This window comes from Dysidea avara, chromosome 3 (genome assembly GCF_963678975.1).
Source record: "Dysidea avara chromosome 3, odDysAvar1.4, whole genome shotgun sequence".
Lineage (NCBI taxonomy): Eukaryota > Metazoa > Porifera > Demospongiae > Dictyoceratida > Dysideidae > Dysidea > Dysidea avara.
In genome coordinates, this window is record NC_089274.1 from 40098302 (window position 1) to 40115970 (window position 17669).

The following is a 17669-nucleotide window of genomic DNA, read 5'->3' on the forward strand; positions in this document are numbered from 1 at the left end:
TGATATCCTCCTTCTTCAGTACTTTTACTATACTGGAAGGGTTTTGTAATCAACTGTTTTAGAAGTGGTGTGAAAATTGTGAGCATGTCCAAAGGATTACCAACAAGGTCAAACATGTAAACAACTTTTTGTATTGTATCTTACACGAATGTCCTACTCACATTGAATGTAATTGTTTCAAGATTATGGTTCTTCCAATCATTGAATGTGCTGCGTCTGCTTGGGATCTCCCACCTTGTTGAATATAAGCAAGCTAGAATCAATCCAGAGAACTGCTGCTAGATTTTGCTTTAATGACTTTTCGAGATATTCAAGTGTTACTAACATGTTGTCTTCTCTTAATCTACAGGCAAGAAGAATCCAAGCTACATTAAGTACTTTTTACAAAATAATTAACGGATATTTGATTGTGCCTACAGATGATCTTACCCCTAAACTTTCAAGTTTAAGGAGTGGCTACTATCACCAACCAATGACTCTAATTTATGCATACAAATTTTCCTTTTCCCCATCAACCATCAAACTATGGAACCAACTCCCTGCAATATAATTAATAATTTAATACCTCTACCCCTAATGAGTTTTGTAATAACTTAAACTTTTATGATCACACCTGTGCGTTAATCTTTTGATTGCTGCACAGTAATAAATATAATATATTTTAAAATTATTCTTTTATTCCATGATAAAAAGAACAAACAAAATCCATTGATGCACAGTTAGAAAATCAAATCCTCTTTGTAACACTAGCAAATAGAATGGGGACACAAGAAGGATAATGGTAAATCAATGATGCATGCATTGTACCTTCTACAATTCTGCAGTATGCCAAAAGGCACATGTTGGGCCAGTGAGAAGTCAAAAAAAATCAAGCCTAGGTGTTCTTATAAGAATGGGTTTCTTGAAACCAGGTCAATTTCATATAAATGGAACCTCGTGCCAAATATTACAAGGACTCATATATATACACTTACCAAAAACTGACTTACTGATAGAAATTTCTATGCTCATATAACAAAAGACTGAGGGAGTCTTGAGTGGAACAAACTTTTATCAAGGTCAGTTTGATTGTATCTTTGCTAAAATAGTGACAGATGTTATTAATTCTAACAATGACCATTCTGGAGCAGATGTTACTGGCTATTGACTTAATAATTATAACATTGTTTAATTGCTACGCTAACTAATACTGAAGTAAAAGATGTGACCATTCATGCATGATTGGATCACATGAAGGAAAGTTATATTAATGTAAATATGGAAATTTATTTTCAATGAGCAAGCAGCAGGCCTGCATCAAATATACCAGCATAATTAAATACATAATAAGTTGGAGTGCTATGCCAGCATTATGCTAGCATATTAGGTAGATATTTCAAACTATGGAGCTTTATTCCATGAAAATAGATTGATATTCCCTAATAGAGCAGTCAGTGGAAACGCATTGTAGATAGCTTCTTAGATAAAAGATGAAATACTCTAATAGAGAATTCACTATATGATTGTAAGAAATGTTGCTAACTTAAAATGCAAGCATAATGGAAGCATAATGAGAACACTGAAGAGCATAATAGGTGAAATTCCTGAAAGCATTTTTTGGCAGAATTTTAAGCATATTTGACTCAGGCCTAGCAGCAGGTCTTTGGAATTTATTTTTGAGGAAAAAGGGCCTCTTCTGCAGTAGTCAAATTAGTTTACCAGTTGAAAGAAAAAATCAATTTATTGCAACAAATTAAACTTATGTTAGTACTGTATAATAGGAAACATGGAGGTTTTCATTTTCTTGCCAAGAAAATTAATGTCCATCCTCATTATTATTTGGATTGACGGACTGACAAACTCTTTGAGCTCAACTTACAGTCTGTTTATTTATTTATTAATGCTTTACAGCACAAGTGCTGAAGGTCTGTAGGGCACCTGGTCCTACAGCCTGCTCAAAGACTTTAGCTACTTAAGGTGTGTTAGATACAGTATAATCAAACCAAAACATGTCATCAGGGCAATATAATTTAAATGCTTTTGATACGTACATAAATTCTTATTATTTCTATATCATTGGCTCACTACTACTCCAGCTCACAGGCCCAAGTGTCTCTACCTGTTAAATATATTATCCATTAAGTACGATAATTCACTTTATTTTCATGCATAGCTTGTAATTATTATGATTGAAATACTTGGTAAAGGCAGAGCCTGTATACCAGAAGGCCTTATAAAGGCCTAAGATGTTTATATTAACTGCACTAAGTATGTTTGAAAAGTAGGAGAAAGAAGAAAAAATCCATGACTGGACCTGTAATCTTGTGTCTGAATTTCAATTGTGGTCTGCCTCAATCTTTTATAATACAATGAGGGAAAGTTTAAGGACTTCAGTCTATCAGAATAAGTCAGGTGTGCAAGATTATATGTACTCTTTGATTCAAGGGAAAATTTTAGATCAGTTGTAAATGTATAACACGCAAATTAGATCTAGATTCTTCAGTACATTGTTGGATTATAGAAACATTAATACTGACATCTGTAGATAATGTGCATTGTCTATTTGAATTAGTCTTGTTTTAATTTTGTCATTGATCAATGCTCACTGATGAATGCCAAGTTTACACAGCCCATAAAATATTATCTAAATTGGTTTTTGATGGTAAACAACTGTAAGTACTGAAAGTGGTCTGAAAGCTAATAATTGATGCATTTCTAGTGTAATTATAAATCCACACAAAAACAGTCACGTTGTGAAAAACGGTGCGGACTTAAAAGCCAGGGTGAAAAAAGTTGTAAAATCAAAGGTAGCGGCCAAGAACTCGAAACTTCCCATGTGCAATTAATTTTGATCATTTTACACAAATTATTTTATAATGAAAAGAGTGTATAGTACGTGTAACGTATAATTATAGAGAAGCCAAGAGGAATACTGCCTCCCTGATTCCTATAAACACTCTAGACAAGCTAGGGTGGTGTAGCAAATCAAAGAGTGGGGGGCAACTCTTTTGCAATGCATGTATACACAACATATAATAAAATTGTCATTCTGGGGATCTAGATTGATTTTTAAGTCTGATCTATATTCTCACTCTGTTGTTACATAAATTAAGTAGTTACTGCTTTCATGAGATTCACAATGTGTGATAATAGTTGACTGTTCTATTAGAGTATTTAAATATTTTGTTACAAACACCAATTGAGGGGGTATGGCACCCCTTCCGAAATTATTCACATTGTTTCTCACTTTGTGTACAACTATTTTCTTTAAAATTTAAAGCAAACTCACCTCACTAAAATGTATGGCTAGTAATAATTAACTGTAGCTAAAGGTGTAGCTATACTCACAATACTGCATGTGTAAGTAGAACTTAAAATACGCACAAGTGCATGCACACAATTTATAGAGCTGGAAACTGTACAATGTGACTATAATCTAGCACACTTGTGCCAACTAGTAGCTAAGTACCATAACTGCTATAAAATTTCTATAAAAGTTAATAAAAATTGTGCAATTATATTCAAAATTCAATTCATTCAACAAATGTGATTAAGTAATTTACTTATCCGTATGTGTGCTGTAAATCATTGTAAAGGTTCTTAGTGGACTCTAGAGGAGCCCCCAACTTCATAGCATCTTCACCACCAGTTTGTCTATCTTCATCAGACCAGCCCAATAAGTAGCCATAGGTACCACTACCAGCCAGTAACTTTGTGATCTGTGCAAACTGTGGACGTGACCTTGGCTCAGGATTCCTGTGCAATGAAATGTAGTTATAGTCTGTATTATAGTAGAACAACACAATGCTTACCAACATTTAACCATAATTCTGTAAATAGTTCGTGGACAACCGGGAGGTGGTGGAAGTCTGTATCCAGTCTCAAGTCTTTCCAACATCTTGTATAAAAAATAAGTGTTATACATGCAGTATGCAGGGAGTTACAAAGCTACACATACTTCTTGTGCTGTCATATCTTCAAAAGGTTTGTGTCCCAAACTCCATATCTCATACAACACACAAGCAAAACTCCAGATGTCACTGTACAATGAGTACTTTCTGTAGAACATTGCCTATTGTAGTACAAGTCTATGTCTAAATTGTATATAGCTACACACAGTGGATACCTCAGGAGCTGTCCATTTTACTGGTATCTTTCCGCCTGACGTGACATAGTAGTTTTCATCAAGTATATCACGAGACATTCCAAAGTCAGCAATCTAAGTGAAGTAATTATGCATTTATCACATGGAATCTATTTTGTACATACTACATAGGTATCTATCAAAACAATCTAAGGATTACCTTGCAAGTGGTTTTTTCAGAAACAAGTACATTTCTTGCTGCTAAATCTCTGTGTATAAACTTTTTACCACTAAGGTAAGTCATTCCTGCTGCTATTTCTTGACAAAATTTTAGTAAGACAATTGGTAACTGTGGATGAGGAGCACCTCCATCACTAATAATATATTTTAGAAATAACATACTGTGCAGTATACAAATAATAAATTACTAACCAAGGTTGTAACTTAATTAGTATTTCTCTCAAATCTCCACGTGACATATATTCCAGTACAATCATGGCAGGAGCATCTGTCACTACACCATAAAGCTTGATCACATTCTCATGATGAAACTGGCACATTATGACTGCTTCCTGGAGGAAACGTAGCCTGTCCTTCTCAGTGGCATTAACATTTAAACTTTTTATAGCCACTTCTGTTTTCTTGCTAGGTGATGGCTTCCACATTCCACAAGTCACCACTCCAAATTCTCCAGCTCCTAATTCTTCAAAGCTCCTAACAATTGACAATAACTATTTTGTGGTTAAGTGCTCAAACCACTTAACTTACTCTATTTCTCGACGGTAAAGCTTACGAAATCTTTTCCCTTCAAATTCTACATAGATTTTTTCTTCATCAGAAGGTGGCATGCAATAAATAGGCCCATAATCCTCTTCATCCTCACATGGAGTTTCATATATCTGTTGTTCTGCTTCCATTGATTGAGCCATTTCATATGGTGAAGGTGTTTGCATCTCATATAAGTTTTCAGTTGTGTTACATGCCACTGGTTCTTCATACGAGATTGATAGTGTTCTCTTCAATGTGGACAAAGCTGTGTTCACAACTGAACACTGGTTACGGTTTTCAAAGGAATACTCAGCTGTTTCATAAACTGCCTGTGATGCAACTACAGTACAAGTATTTATGTAAATAATGCTGTACCTCAGGAGCTTGTTTAATTGATTCATACATCTCATTTGAGAGGACAATTGAGGCACCAAACTTTTCATCATCTGTGGCAATGTAAACAATAGTTAAACATAATTGGAATGCTACAAAGATTGAAAATGGCATTGTAACAGAAACACCATGAAGGACAACCAATCACACTATGGTACTTACCTGTGGAGGTGGAATTTACATTGTCAATATCAAATGTCTTCTTCTTATATGATCGCCTTATGTAGAACACAATTAACAACACCAATGAAACAAGTATTGTGACTGCCAAGAATCCTCCTACTGCTCCACCAATAACAGCCACACTAGGTGATCCCGAATCCCCAGAAGATGCTTATAGAAGAAAGATATAAAGACAATAAAAACTAAATATACTCACCACTACTACTAGCACAGACCAAATCTTCTCCAACACTTCTCCACCTTACTGAAGTTCCATCATCATTCACAACATCACACACATGTTCCCCATCACCTCTAGCAATATAACCACTTGAACAATTCAGTAAACACCTTGAACCATAAGTCAAACTACAATCACCAACTAATTGGCTGCTTGTTATTTCTGATTCTGGATCATTACATGTTAAGATGGTACAAGTCACTGGCTGACTGCTCCATGTCCCATCAGCAGTACAACTTGGTTGTCTGCTACCATTCAACTGATAACCACGATTACAATAATAAGTACATGTGTCCTGGAAGACACTTGTGATAGAGGGACAAGTCACATTACCATTTTCTGGATCAGTTAGATTATTACATGGCACTGTGGAAATATAAAATTTCACTATAATACACAACTGTATACATTTATTTTTACCTGGAGAACACATCACATCACTGCCATTTAATAAGGTCCATGTTACTTCTGTTCCATTAAGGTCACAACTATATTGAGCATTTCCAGACATGTCATACCCATCCTCACACTCCACCATACATGTACTAGTGTAAGATGTGTCACATGGTCTACTGTTAGCTACCACTGTTGTGATGTCAGGACAATGAAGAATGTTACACTGTGTACTAGTACCACTCCACTCCCCACTAGTCTCACACTGTCTCATCACACTACCTTCTAATTCATAACCATCATTACACTGGAATGTACAAGTGTCTTGATATTGTAGTGGTTGATTGTTACTACTACAGCTAATGGTACCATCAGATGGCATTGGGAGATCAACACAAGTCACTGCAAGGAAACGTATGAGGTGTATGAATGACCTATATTAGTAACTTACCAATATCACATTGTAGTGCTTCTCCTGTCCACTCCACTGTGTCATTGACACTATCACAAGTGAACATGTCATTACCAACTGGTCTGTAGCCAGTCTCACATCCTAGACTACACACTGACCCAAACTCACTACCACAATCATTAACTAATACACTATTCTCTATTGTATTAGTCAAATTGTTACAATGAAGAATATTACAAGTCACATCAGCTCCATTCCATGACCCATTAGACAAACATTGTCTGGTTGAGGACCCAGTCAGTTCATATCCAGGATCACATGAGAATGAACATTGATCTTCATAACGTGGTACACCAGTAGAATTACATGAGACCTCACCATTACTGGGTGATGATAAACTGGTACATTGGACTATATTTGAATAATACAGTAATTACAATTTAATTAATAAACGTCTGTACCTCTCTCACAACTCCATCCTCCTTCATTTGTCATCCACATTACTGATCCATCAGTCAACACATCACACACATATGACGGGTCTCCACTACCATTAAAGCCTTCTTCACACTCCAGATCACACATTGACAGATATGTGCTCCTACAAGACACAGCCAACATGCTGTTCATTGGTAGTGAAGACGAGGGACACTCCATGATGGTACAGGACACTAGTGATCCACTCCAACTACCATCAGACTGACATGTTCTCTGAGGACTACCAGTTAGCTCATAGCCAGTGTTACATGTGAAACTACAAGTGTCTTCATAGGAAAAAGATGGATCATTTATTAGTGAACAAGATATTTCTCCATTTTCTGGCATTAATATCTGTGGACACTGAACTATAAGAAATTCATACAAGATAAATAGTACCATAGACCATTATAGATTACCTCTCTGACAAGATGTTGTACCTTGCCAATCTACAGTATTGGTACCCACATCGGTCACAACACATGTGTAGGATCCTCCTCCTCCAGTGTAGCCATCAACACAGACAGTAGTACATGTTGACTGGTACTGTGTGTCACATGGTAACTCTACTTGTGAGTTATCAACAGGTAGTGATGTGGAACAATTTAATATTACACATATTGGATCTCCTCCACTCCAACTTTGATCAGCTAAACAAGTTACACTACTTGGTCCTTGCAACTCATAACCTGAATCACATGAAAATGTACAAGTGTCCTCAAACACTCCAGTAGTAGCTCCATTTGGACATGAGAGTATGCCATTGTTTGGAGCAGGACATTCCACTATTAAAGGAAAAAACTCTATAAATACCAATGTCACTCAACAAACTTCTTTTACATATATTTACTCTCCAAAATGCTTTTCAAAAGAAACACTAGGACATATCAAGGCACAAGTGTCTACATTGTGGAAATGGTGGTAATGTTTATTAATTGATTCCATCTGCTTTACTAGCAGAAAGACATCATCTGTCATGGTATGCCATCCAGGTCTAGTCCAGGATAATAAACTAAGTATTATTGAATACTTAATGTATTTATTAAAACCACCATTTCTTGCTGATCGTTGGTAATGGTATGAAATGTGACCCGCTGAGCGAAAACCCATCTTGTTTGCATTTTCCTCAAACTTCATCTTATGACCTTTTTGTTGTCTAGAGGGAAAAATGAATGGGCTGTTAAAGTTTTACTTTTAGAGTTATAGCAATAGGCATGCAACAAGAAGAGCAAAACAATTGATTTGTACAGTGCTTATATGGGAAAAAATTACAGGCGCTTGTTTAATGCATCATAAGTCTTGAGCGCAATGGGCAACAGGGTTGGGATTTGTGTCACTCTATTAAACATGAATTGGGACATTCACTAAGGTATGCCACAGGCTAACTTGTTGAACCCTTTGAACTTCCCTGGATCTGCCCCTGTCAATGGCATTTATCTAAAAAATGAATTATGCAAACAAGTTGGGTTTTTGCTCAGCGGGTCACATATATGCTATCAACTTTAAGCACTTAACAGATAAGGTCTTCCAAAAATTTGAGCTATGACTCAACTGTTTTCACCAGTGGCCAAAGAGATTTTTATGTACAGGACTGGCTTTCATGCATAATTGTTTTAAGGTACTGTAGTATCATGCCACCATCTTGCTGTTATTTGCTATAAATAGAAACTATGACTGTACCAGACAATTACTTGAAATGTGGCATTTATTACATTCTTACAATACTTTTTGCTATGTGGCAACTAAAGTAGACAAGAAGACCAGCAAGACACTGTGGTATCTGTATATAAGAGAATACCATTTGGCAGGGCAGGTATATACACTCAAGCAAAATACGAAGTTATTTTTACAAGGTATACATATGTTGATATTACCTGGATAACATTCTAATACTTGGCTTTTCTCAATTGAAACATTTCACAAGGTATGAAATTTGTTGAATACACTTTGTGGTCGTACAGGACACTGGTGATCCACTCAAACTACCATTAGAAAATGTTATGCATAAATGCTTTGATCTTTGAGGTCTCTAAAGACATATTATTCAGGCATTACAAATCTCACTTTGGTCTCCCTAGCATATTACAGGCTAATAGCCTGCAGTGGGTAGTCACCCGTGTTTAACTATTCCATTGCTTTTATAAACAAGCCTAAAGTAATTCGATTATGGGAGGTACTGTTTAATGTTGTAGTTACATTTGTCAGGATGAACAAAGAAGTCTAGTAATATCACAGAGCATTTTGTTTAGCAACCACCCATTTTCTAAAGTATTTTAAGCATGTTTCATCTTTAATTAAACTGAAGATGGACTTTACTAAAGATCTAGATGGGTAAGCTTAGTTATTTATTCATTTTTTTTTTGGAATGTTGTACACAAAATCAAGCCTGGTCTTTATACTGCTGTTGCGCCATAAATACAACAACAGCTGACAGTACACTGAAGCAGTAATAACGAAGTTGTAATACAGGAAAATGCAACTCAATGCATTTGTAAACATCACATCATTTGGTACACATGAGTATGTATTTTTAAATAAATACATATATCTGTATCTGCTACTGTTTTCATTGTGGTGCCAATCTGATACCGATATACAAAAAACACAGCCAATATATGGTTTTTCCGATAACCGATCCGATTATCGGTGCAACACTAGTTACAAGTGAAACAATAAGTGCTTTTATATGAGAACTGTGGATTGTATAAGTGGGTGAATGATACATCATCCAATAAAAACAATTGCCAGAACTGAACTGTTTAAAGCTTGAATATATTAAACTTACCTCTCTCACAATTAGTTGACCCATTCCATCCCACATTATTAGTAGCCACATCAGTCACAACACATGTGTAGGATCCTCCTCCTCCAGTGTAGCCATCAACACAGACAGTAGTACATGTTGACCAGTACTGTGTGTCACATGGTAACTCTAGTTGTGAGTTATCAACAGGTGGTGATGTGGAACAATTTAATTCTACACAAATTGGATCTCCTTCACTCCAACTTTGATCAGCTAAACAAGTTCCATTACTTGGTCCTTGTAACTCATAACCCACATCACACAAAAATGTACAAGCGTCCTCAAACACACCGGTAGTATCTCCATTTGGACATGATAGTGTTCCATTGTTTGGAACAGGACATTCCACTTTTAAAGGAAAAATGTATACAAATATCAACAAATTTCTTTTATGTATATTTATTTTATCTATGATAAGTACGTAGGTGGGAAAGCACAGATGTACAGCAGGGAGCAGCAACAGTGTCCCATCTGCCATTGAACATTTAGCAACACCAGAACATATTAAGGCACAATTGTCTACATCGTGGAAATGGTGGTAAGGTTTTTTAATTGATTCAGTCTGTTATACTAGCAGAAAGACATCGGGATGGTCTGTAATCCATGTCTAGGTCCAGGATAATAAACTAAGTATCTTAAACACCACCATTTCTTGCTGATTGCTGGTAATGGCATGATATGTGACCCGATGAGCGAAAACCCAACTTGTTTGCCTTTTCCTCAAGCTTTGTCTTATGTTGTCTATGGGAAAAATTACAGGCACTTGTTTAATCGATCATAGGTCAAAAATAACATAATAAAGTAAGATAATAGTATAGTTGTTTAATTCATTTGGCTCAGCTGCTTCTTGCCATGTACAGTAGATACGTATATTTCATCCAAAATGGGTGAAGCTGTGGTAATCTGTCTGCTAAACTATTTAATAAGCAACAATAAATTTATAAGAGACTCCATAGAGCATTCTCCCTTAACACCAGGACTTCAAATTTGTTACAAGTCAGCCAAATTAAGGAGGACAGCTGAAACAACATGATCAAAAGACATATAAATGGTAGACAGTAACTCTAAATTTCATATGCAGTAGGGGTCAGCACTGGCCAGAGTTATCTATATCCACTTAAAAACAGCCAAGCTTGGCCTTCAAAAAAGCCTGGGTGAAAAAGTTGTGAAATCAAAGGTGGTGGCCAACAAATGGCTGCAATGATGTTAATGCTACTAAAGTTTAACGATGATGACATAGCCATTATTAAAATTTATCAAGACACACGGTAGTGTGTCGTGCGGCCCAAGAAGCCGGCATGCAATACCTGTGAGTATATTGACAGAAAGAACGAAAACACAATTTTCACACCTCTGTAGCTCTGTGCTGCCTTGATGAAACAAGACAATGTTTGCTGTGGATACACCCTCCAACTTCAGTACTCCACATTCCAAATTTGAGCGAAATCACTTCAAGTGTTCCCGAGATATGTAACTTCAAAAACTGGCTTAGTTTCTTCTCTTTTTTTTCTTCTTATTTTTCTTCCTCTTTTCACACACTTACAAAAACTGCTATAAAACACAAACGCGATATCCGATTGCCTAGAAATTTGGCACACAGAAGGGGGGTATAAAGGCGCATCTCTGTACCAACCTTGGCTGGAATACGATAAATAGGCAAAGAGTTATTAGCAATTATTCATGAAAAATAACACCAATATGTTGTCACGCCTACAGGGTAAACCACTTATGGGAAGAAGCTGAAAATCGGTGGGTGAATAGGTTAACTATTGAACCTCAAACCTTTTAAAGAAATTGAGCTAAAAACCAGGAAGATACAACGAAAAAACCAACGGTGTGTAACAATTATGCAATTGAGATTAGCTTATAAAAAACAACTACTTTCCACGCCTACCAGAAAAAAACCACTTGGGGTAATGCTTTGAAATTCGCTCTACAGATGGAGTAATCATCTTAGAAAGGCTCTTTAATGGTGTAGAAGAATCAGACTTAAAGCCACGGAGTTATAACACAAAATCCAACTTGGTGTAACAAGTGCGAGATCAAGATAGTCTAATAGAGCAGTCATCCTAATAGAGCAGTCACCCGAAAAGAATTCAAGAGATCAGCTAAAACTAGTACCCTGTATAGAGATCAGCTACAAACAAATCGCCCTGTAGAGTGTTCAGCTACAAACAATTCACCCTGTAGAGAGATCAGCTAGAAGAAGTTACCTTGTAGATAGTTCAGCTACAAACAAATCATCCTGTAGAGAGATCAGCTAGAAGAAGTTACCTTGTAGATAGTTCAGTTACAAACAATTCACCCTGTAGAGAGATCAGCTAGAAGGACTCACCTTGTAGAGTGTTCAGTTACAAAGAAACCACCATGTAGAGTTCTGTAATAAATATGTGTTATATATATAATTTGTACATTTACTGATAAAATTAGAATTATTTGAAGTATTTAACATCTGCTTCATCTTTTCTTCTTCCTGTGGTAAAGAAAAAAAGATAGGTTAAAAAAGCCCCAAAGCCAGCCATAGGCCGGCTTTGGGGTATACAAATACAAAAAGAAGTGAAATCTAATCCAAAACAGCCAAGCTGTAAAAAAAAGAGTGTGGCCCCCAAAAAGGCTATGCTGAAAAAAGATGTGAAATCCAACTTGGCACAAATTCACCTGAATTGTTGTTATTAAAATTGTTACCATTAACCTACCATCAAAGCCATTTCTTGGCCGCCACCTTGGATTTCACATCTTTTTTCACCGTAGCCTTTTTGAGGGCTGCACTCTTTTTTACAGCTTGGCTGTTTTGGATTAGATTAGCATTAACATCATTACAGCCATTTCTTGGCCACCACCTTTGATTGTGCAAACTTTTCACCCAGGTTTTTTTGAAGGCCTCACTCTTTTTACAGCTTGACTGTTTTTGAGTGGATTTCACTTCTGTTTTGTATTTTCAAAATCAAGGCTTTGAGGCTTACTATTTTTTCTTATCTATAGATCACAACTGTTACAGGAACAATGATGATCATACAAGTGATAGAGAAAATTACCTACTCATTCACAGCTACCAACAAAGAGAGAAAACCATCAGTATTATTAAGATGAAAAAAAAACAAACAATTTAGATAAGGGAGTCCTCGGACACATGCTACCACAAACATTATTTCTTTGTTCATACATGCATGATGGCCATAATATAAAGTTGTATTATATTTCCATTATAGTGATTTATATATGAAAGTGAAGGTATGCATGATTGTAGGATATTAGTTGCAGTGACTGTTCTATTAGAGTATCTCGATTTTTCATGCAAATGTGAAAAGATGCAACTTTAAACAAAGCAAATCCTGCACCTTTTTTACTGGGATATGATTTCCAGCCTATTGTATCACAAGTTTTGCTAGCATAGCACTTATTATGATGATTATGATGACGATGATTGGCGCGAGTCAGTCAATACTAGTCTGCTTGCAGACCATCTGGGAGCGAGACTAAGTTCATACTACCAATACCGTAGAGTCGGGTTGTTAAGAGCATATATCTGTTAAGCGCATATTATTTGTTAAGCGCATACACATTTCTTGTAATTAACCATGGATGATAAGCGCACATGGCAAAATGCGACGATAGAGCTACACACAGCAAGAAACGGCAAGAAAAGCTGAAAGTACTGAAAAATTAATGTCTCCTCAAGTGCTTACGTCTCCCTTGAAGTCTCGCTTCACTATGTATACAGCAAATCAGCCATCTGGACAGTGATAATTTTGTTCATCACGAAGGGATACAGCCGAAAATGGAGTCAAATATCCTTACATACTGGCATGGTGACCGGTACAAACTATTAACTACTCTATTACAACATAGTGATTCCGTGTTATACTCACCATAATTATTTATTAGGTGTATGCGCCTAACAGATAGTATGATTTTTACAAAAAGTTTTCTCCAAAAAATATAAGCGCATGCGCTTAACAACCCGACTTTACGGTATACCACTGATCAATATGAAAATGGCTCCAATTTGATGAAATAGCTACTAGACTGAGCCTCAAAGTGATACAACAATAGTATGGTGCTAATGCTCCATTAGAGAGCACATTTTTGCTTTCATTGAAATCATCCAATAGAACACACATAGAATGTTCTAGAACAATCCAGATTTTCTTTATAGCAATTTTTAAAAGTGTGTGAAAAGATGAAGAATAAGAAAAAAGAAAAAAAAACAAAGAAAAAAAAACAAAGAAATAAAAATGAAATTTTGGCCACTTATATCGCGGTAACGGCTAGGGTGATTTCCTTCAAATTTGGCATGTGGGGTGGCCTACATGGCAGGTACCTCTGCAGTGAAACTGGTTCCAATCGGATGAGGGATCATGGAGCTACAAAGGTGTGAAAATCGTGTTTTCTTACTTCCCGTCAATATACTCACGGTGTGGCACTGGCTTCTTGGGCTGCATGACACACAGTAGTGTGTCTTGAAGACCATATTATGGTAACATAAACTATCATCTACAACAGCAAGTGATTCATTTCATGGCATAGCTATGTCACTATCAAATCATTTACCTGATGCCTATCCAGGAGAGGAATGTAACCAAACCCAATCAACTGTTTCTCCATAAAGTTAGGACATATCCCCTCTAATTACTTAGCATTTCCTCTTGCCACTTTGCAAAATAAAATCCAATTGTTCCACAACTTCAGAGTTATACTAAACCTGCAGTAATTTACTTTCTGAAGCCAGAGACAAAAAACAACAATGGTTCAAAAAAGATGGTGATATATTGGATAAGAATCACTATGCAGTGGAAAACTGTATATCTTGGGCAGCTTTTCATGCTAAATTGCATCTTGATATGGCACTAACAAAGGCAGCAAATATTGCTATTATGCTACTCTATTATGACGGCGCTTAATAAATTGTTATGATACAGCATAGCATGGTTGTTACCAAAAATGCAATCCAATACTTGGATCCTGGGCAAGTATCAGTCATTGCAATGGATTGCAATGGATCGACCATTATATGCTTTAGCTAAACAAAAATTCAGTGGATTTGGCCAAAATTAAGTGGGAAGTCTTTTGTTGTTAGATTGGGTAGCTTGCATATTGAGATAGCATATTAAAAATGGCTTGAAGGGTAGTTGGTCTAGTGTTCTTGTTGGGGCTGCATGGTATTACACCAGGTAGGGCTGAAGCAATACTATCTGCTTCTGATGTAAAGCAAATCACATTATACTCACCAAGTCAAAGCAGCTTCCTTGCACATTCTTCAGCAAACTGTATATCAGAATTACTGCACAACATTTGAAAAAGTGAGGCACCACTAAACTTTATGGTATGGAGATTCAGGACCACTCTCGATTTTATTACTGGTGCACTGTTCTACAGCTAGAGTTACTACTGAATATGTACATTAGATCACTACGTGAAGGTAATTTTAATCTTTACATTGATACTTTGTAATATGGTTTTTCGTTTTGGGTCATGTTCATTATGCATGTTGGCTACCAGTACATATTTGAGATATGGTGGTACTAAAAACCATGCATCCTTTAATACATGATGAGTTTTAAAATGGAAGTTTGTTGTGCAACAGTCAATGCATCCTTATTCTGGAATGGTACTTGATCAATACCATGAACAGCTACACAAATGCATTAAACGAGATGGAAGTGTAGTGGGACTCACAGAAGACCCTGCTGCCCTTTGAAGATGACCCCACTGACCTTTGAAGATGGATGTTCAGAAATTGCTCGAGTAGTAGCTGAATTTGAGCCGGAATTTTTGGATGATGGAAAAGTTGTTACTAGCACCATCAAGTACATTGCTTTTCATGGATCAAGCACCATCAAGTACCATCAAGCACTAGCACCATCGCTCTTCACTACCAAATGGCTTTTGCACGCTCTAATAGCCTCTTTCAATGAGCTGGGCAATCCATTTATAGAATGCAGTAGTGAGCTACTCACGCTAGACACTAAAGATATAATAAAATGAAGATGCAGCGAAATCATTTTTTTCTGCTAAATAATTAGGCATACAGCAACATGAAGCTGTTGTTGCTGGCAGAATATGTAATTAGCTGCTAACTAGCTATTACAGATACTCTGCTGAGGAATAACTTTGTTTTATTTCACACCCAACTCGATAAAAGGATTCAAAATCACTCTTTGAAACAGTAGTATTCTAGAAAGATTGCTATGTTAACCTTTTGCTAGGTTAATTGTTTATTGAGTGTCAGTCAAGAGAATCAGATTTAGAAATTTTTTCCATGAAAATCACCCTGTACCTCCTTCATTGTTTAGCTTAAGAACTAAGAAGGGTAGAATAGGTAGGGTTTGGGTTCAGCCATATTCTTTAAGGTGGCGCTGAAGTAATTATGTGAAGCCGTACAATGCCCATTTGTAACGATAAAAATTAGCCCACGCACTTAATTAGCTATTTTAGGGTGGTGGAGAACTCCGCTTGTGAACCATGTAGTCTACATTTAAAGGGTTCTTATGATAGCCTGTAATGTTGTAGCTTAGCATGCCAAGTTTAGTGAAATCACCCACTTTAATTTCGTGGTTATTAAGCTCTGAACTTATGAGCCAATTTTAAAAATAAGTCACCCCAAAAACAACCTAACGCTAAGCCGCCTTGGCTCTTATGATTTCTTACCTTGTAGAACAACTCTATGGAATCCTTTTTAATGATAGCAACATGGAAACTGGTTAAAATGCAAACCCGCATTTTTCAACATGTGATATCACGCCTGTCAATAGCGAATTGTGAAAAATCATTCCATAACCCTGTAAAGAAACGCTTCACCAGTGCCTCTGCCAAATTTTGAGGGTCTATGGTACATAAATATGGAGTTATTTCACGAATTGTGAGACAGTGTAACTGGCCAGAGCGTGCTCCGTAAAGCAGTACTCACGCGATGACAGCTGGTGTTGTTCACTGTGAAGTTACCAGAGTTTTGACAAGGTGAAGTTAGTACGTGAATATCATTACTTGTATCAGCAATAGTAGCCTGACAGTCTGATAGTGCTGGTTCTTTCAATATTTTGAAGTGCTTCGCTTTGTTCTACCAGTTTTCCATGTTTTTTCATGCACGACCACAAACATAATGTCCTATTAGCCTTGTAAGGCTTCATTTAATTACTTCAGCATCAACTTAATATAGGCTAGATAACTATTATCATCATCTTGCATTTAAGTACGTCTAAAATTTAGGGTTCCAGCAGCTGGCAGCGGTGGTACAGTGGTTAGGGCTCTGATGTACCAAATCTGACCTTCTTTCTTGTCTTGAGGTATTGGGTACAAACAATACTAATGATTACCTGCCAGTTGTGACAACAAGGATTCTTGATGAGCAGCTACTGAAAACCCAAATTAGCTAAGACATTTAATTTTGGGGAATATGTGGACAACAGTTTGATACCATTTTTCAGGTCCTAACTTGTAGATGCTGAGAGGCATGGGAATTTTTTCAATAGCTTAAAACAACAGGTTTGTATGCTCAGAGAGATGGTTCAAGAAGATTATGTTACTAATAAACATAACAAATTCCCAAGAACTGGTGTGCTTTCTTGCATAACAGTGATAATAAAAGAACTTTAATTATTTCTGATTAAATGGAAAAGACTAGTATTTAAAAAGAAGTTAATTTAAATTGAAGTAGGGATCTATGCAATAAAAAGTAGTGAGATGAATGATGGTGTTGCAGCATAGCTCGATGTGAAGTCCCTACTTTGGCATTGAACAAAATAGCTAATTTGCCAAAATAGGGACTTTCCCACCAAGCTATGTTGTAATACCATCATTCATTTCTTGTTTCACTACTTTTTGAGACTATATATTCTATTATAATATCACACATGAATGGTGTATTAGAGTATCTTGAGTCAGCCAAGGGGTGTGCAGCTAGCTAGACCAGTAAGGGGTGAGGATCTTGTTTACTGTTAAGTAGATTGTTAAGAGGTAT

The 17669-nt window shown here is 36.5% G+C and overlaps 1 protein-coding gene across 4 annotated transcripts in view; it reads right to left on the reverse strand.

Moving 5' to 3' along the window:
- Positions 1–3459: 3459 nt before the first annotated feature.
- The window catches only part of LOC136250971 (uncharacterized), a 184812-nt gene continuing 170602 nt past the window's right edge, over positions 3460–17669 (reverse strand). For 2 of the 4 annotated variants that reach the window (XM_066043328.1, XM_066043327.1), the window contains exons 5-19: positions 9695–10060; positions 7329–7694; positions 6894–7277; positions 6472–6843; positions 6048–6422; positions 5604–5993; positions 5387–5557; positions 5207–5277; positions 4832–5160; positions 4496–4777; positions 4284–4437; positions 4106–4198; positions 3938–4051; positions 3792–3877; positions 3460–3735 (exon numbers count right to left, since the gene is read on the reverse strand). In XM_066043328.1, coding sequence (XP_065899400.1) covers positions 3543–3735; positions 3792–3877; positions 3938–4051; positions 4106–4198; positions 4284–4437; positions 4496–4777; positions 4832–5160; positions 5207–5277; positions 5387–5557; positions 5604–5993; positions 6048–6422; positions 6472–6843; positions 6894–7277; positions 7329–7694; positions 9695–10060 — 3746 coding nt within the window. In that variant the 3' untranslated portion in view covers positions 3460–3542. Of the gene's footprint in view, positions 3736–3791; positions 3878–3937; positions 4052–4105; positions 4199–4283; positions 4438–4495; positions 4778–4831; positions 5161–5206; positions 5278–5386; positions 5558–5603; positions 5994–6047; positions 6423–6471; positions 6844–6893; positions 7278–7328; positions 7695–9694; positions 10061–17669 lie in introns of those variants that run through there. The other 2 variants (XM_066043329.1, XR_010698857.1) reach the window with 2 other exon arrangements.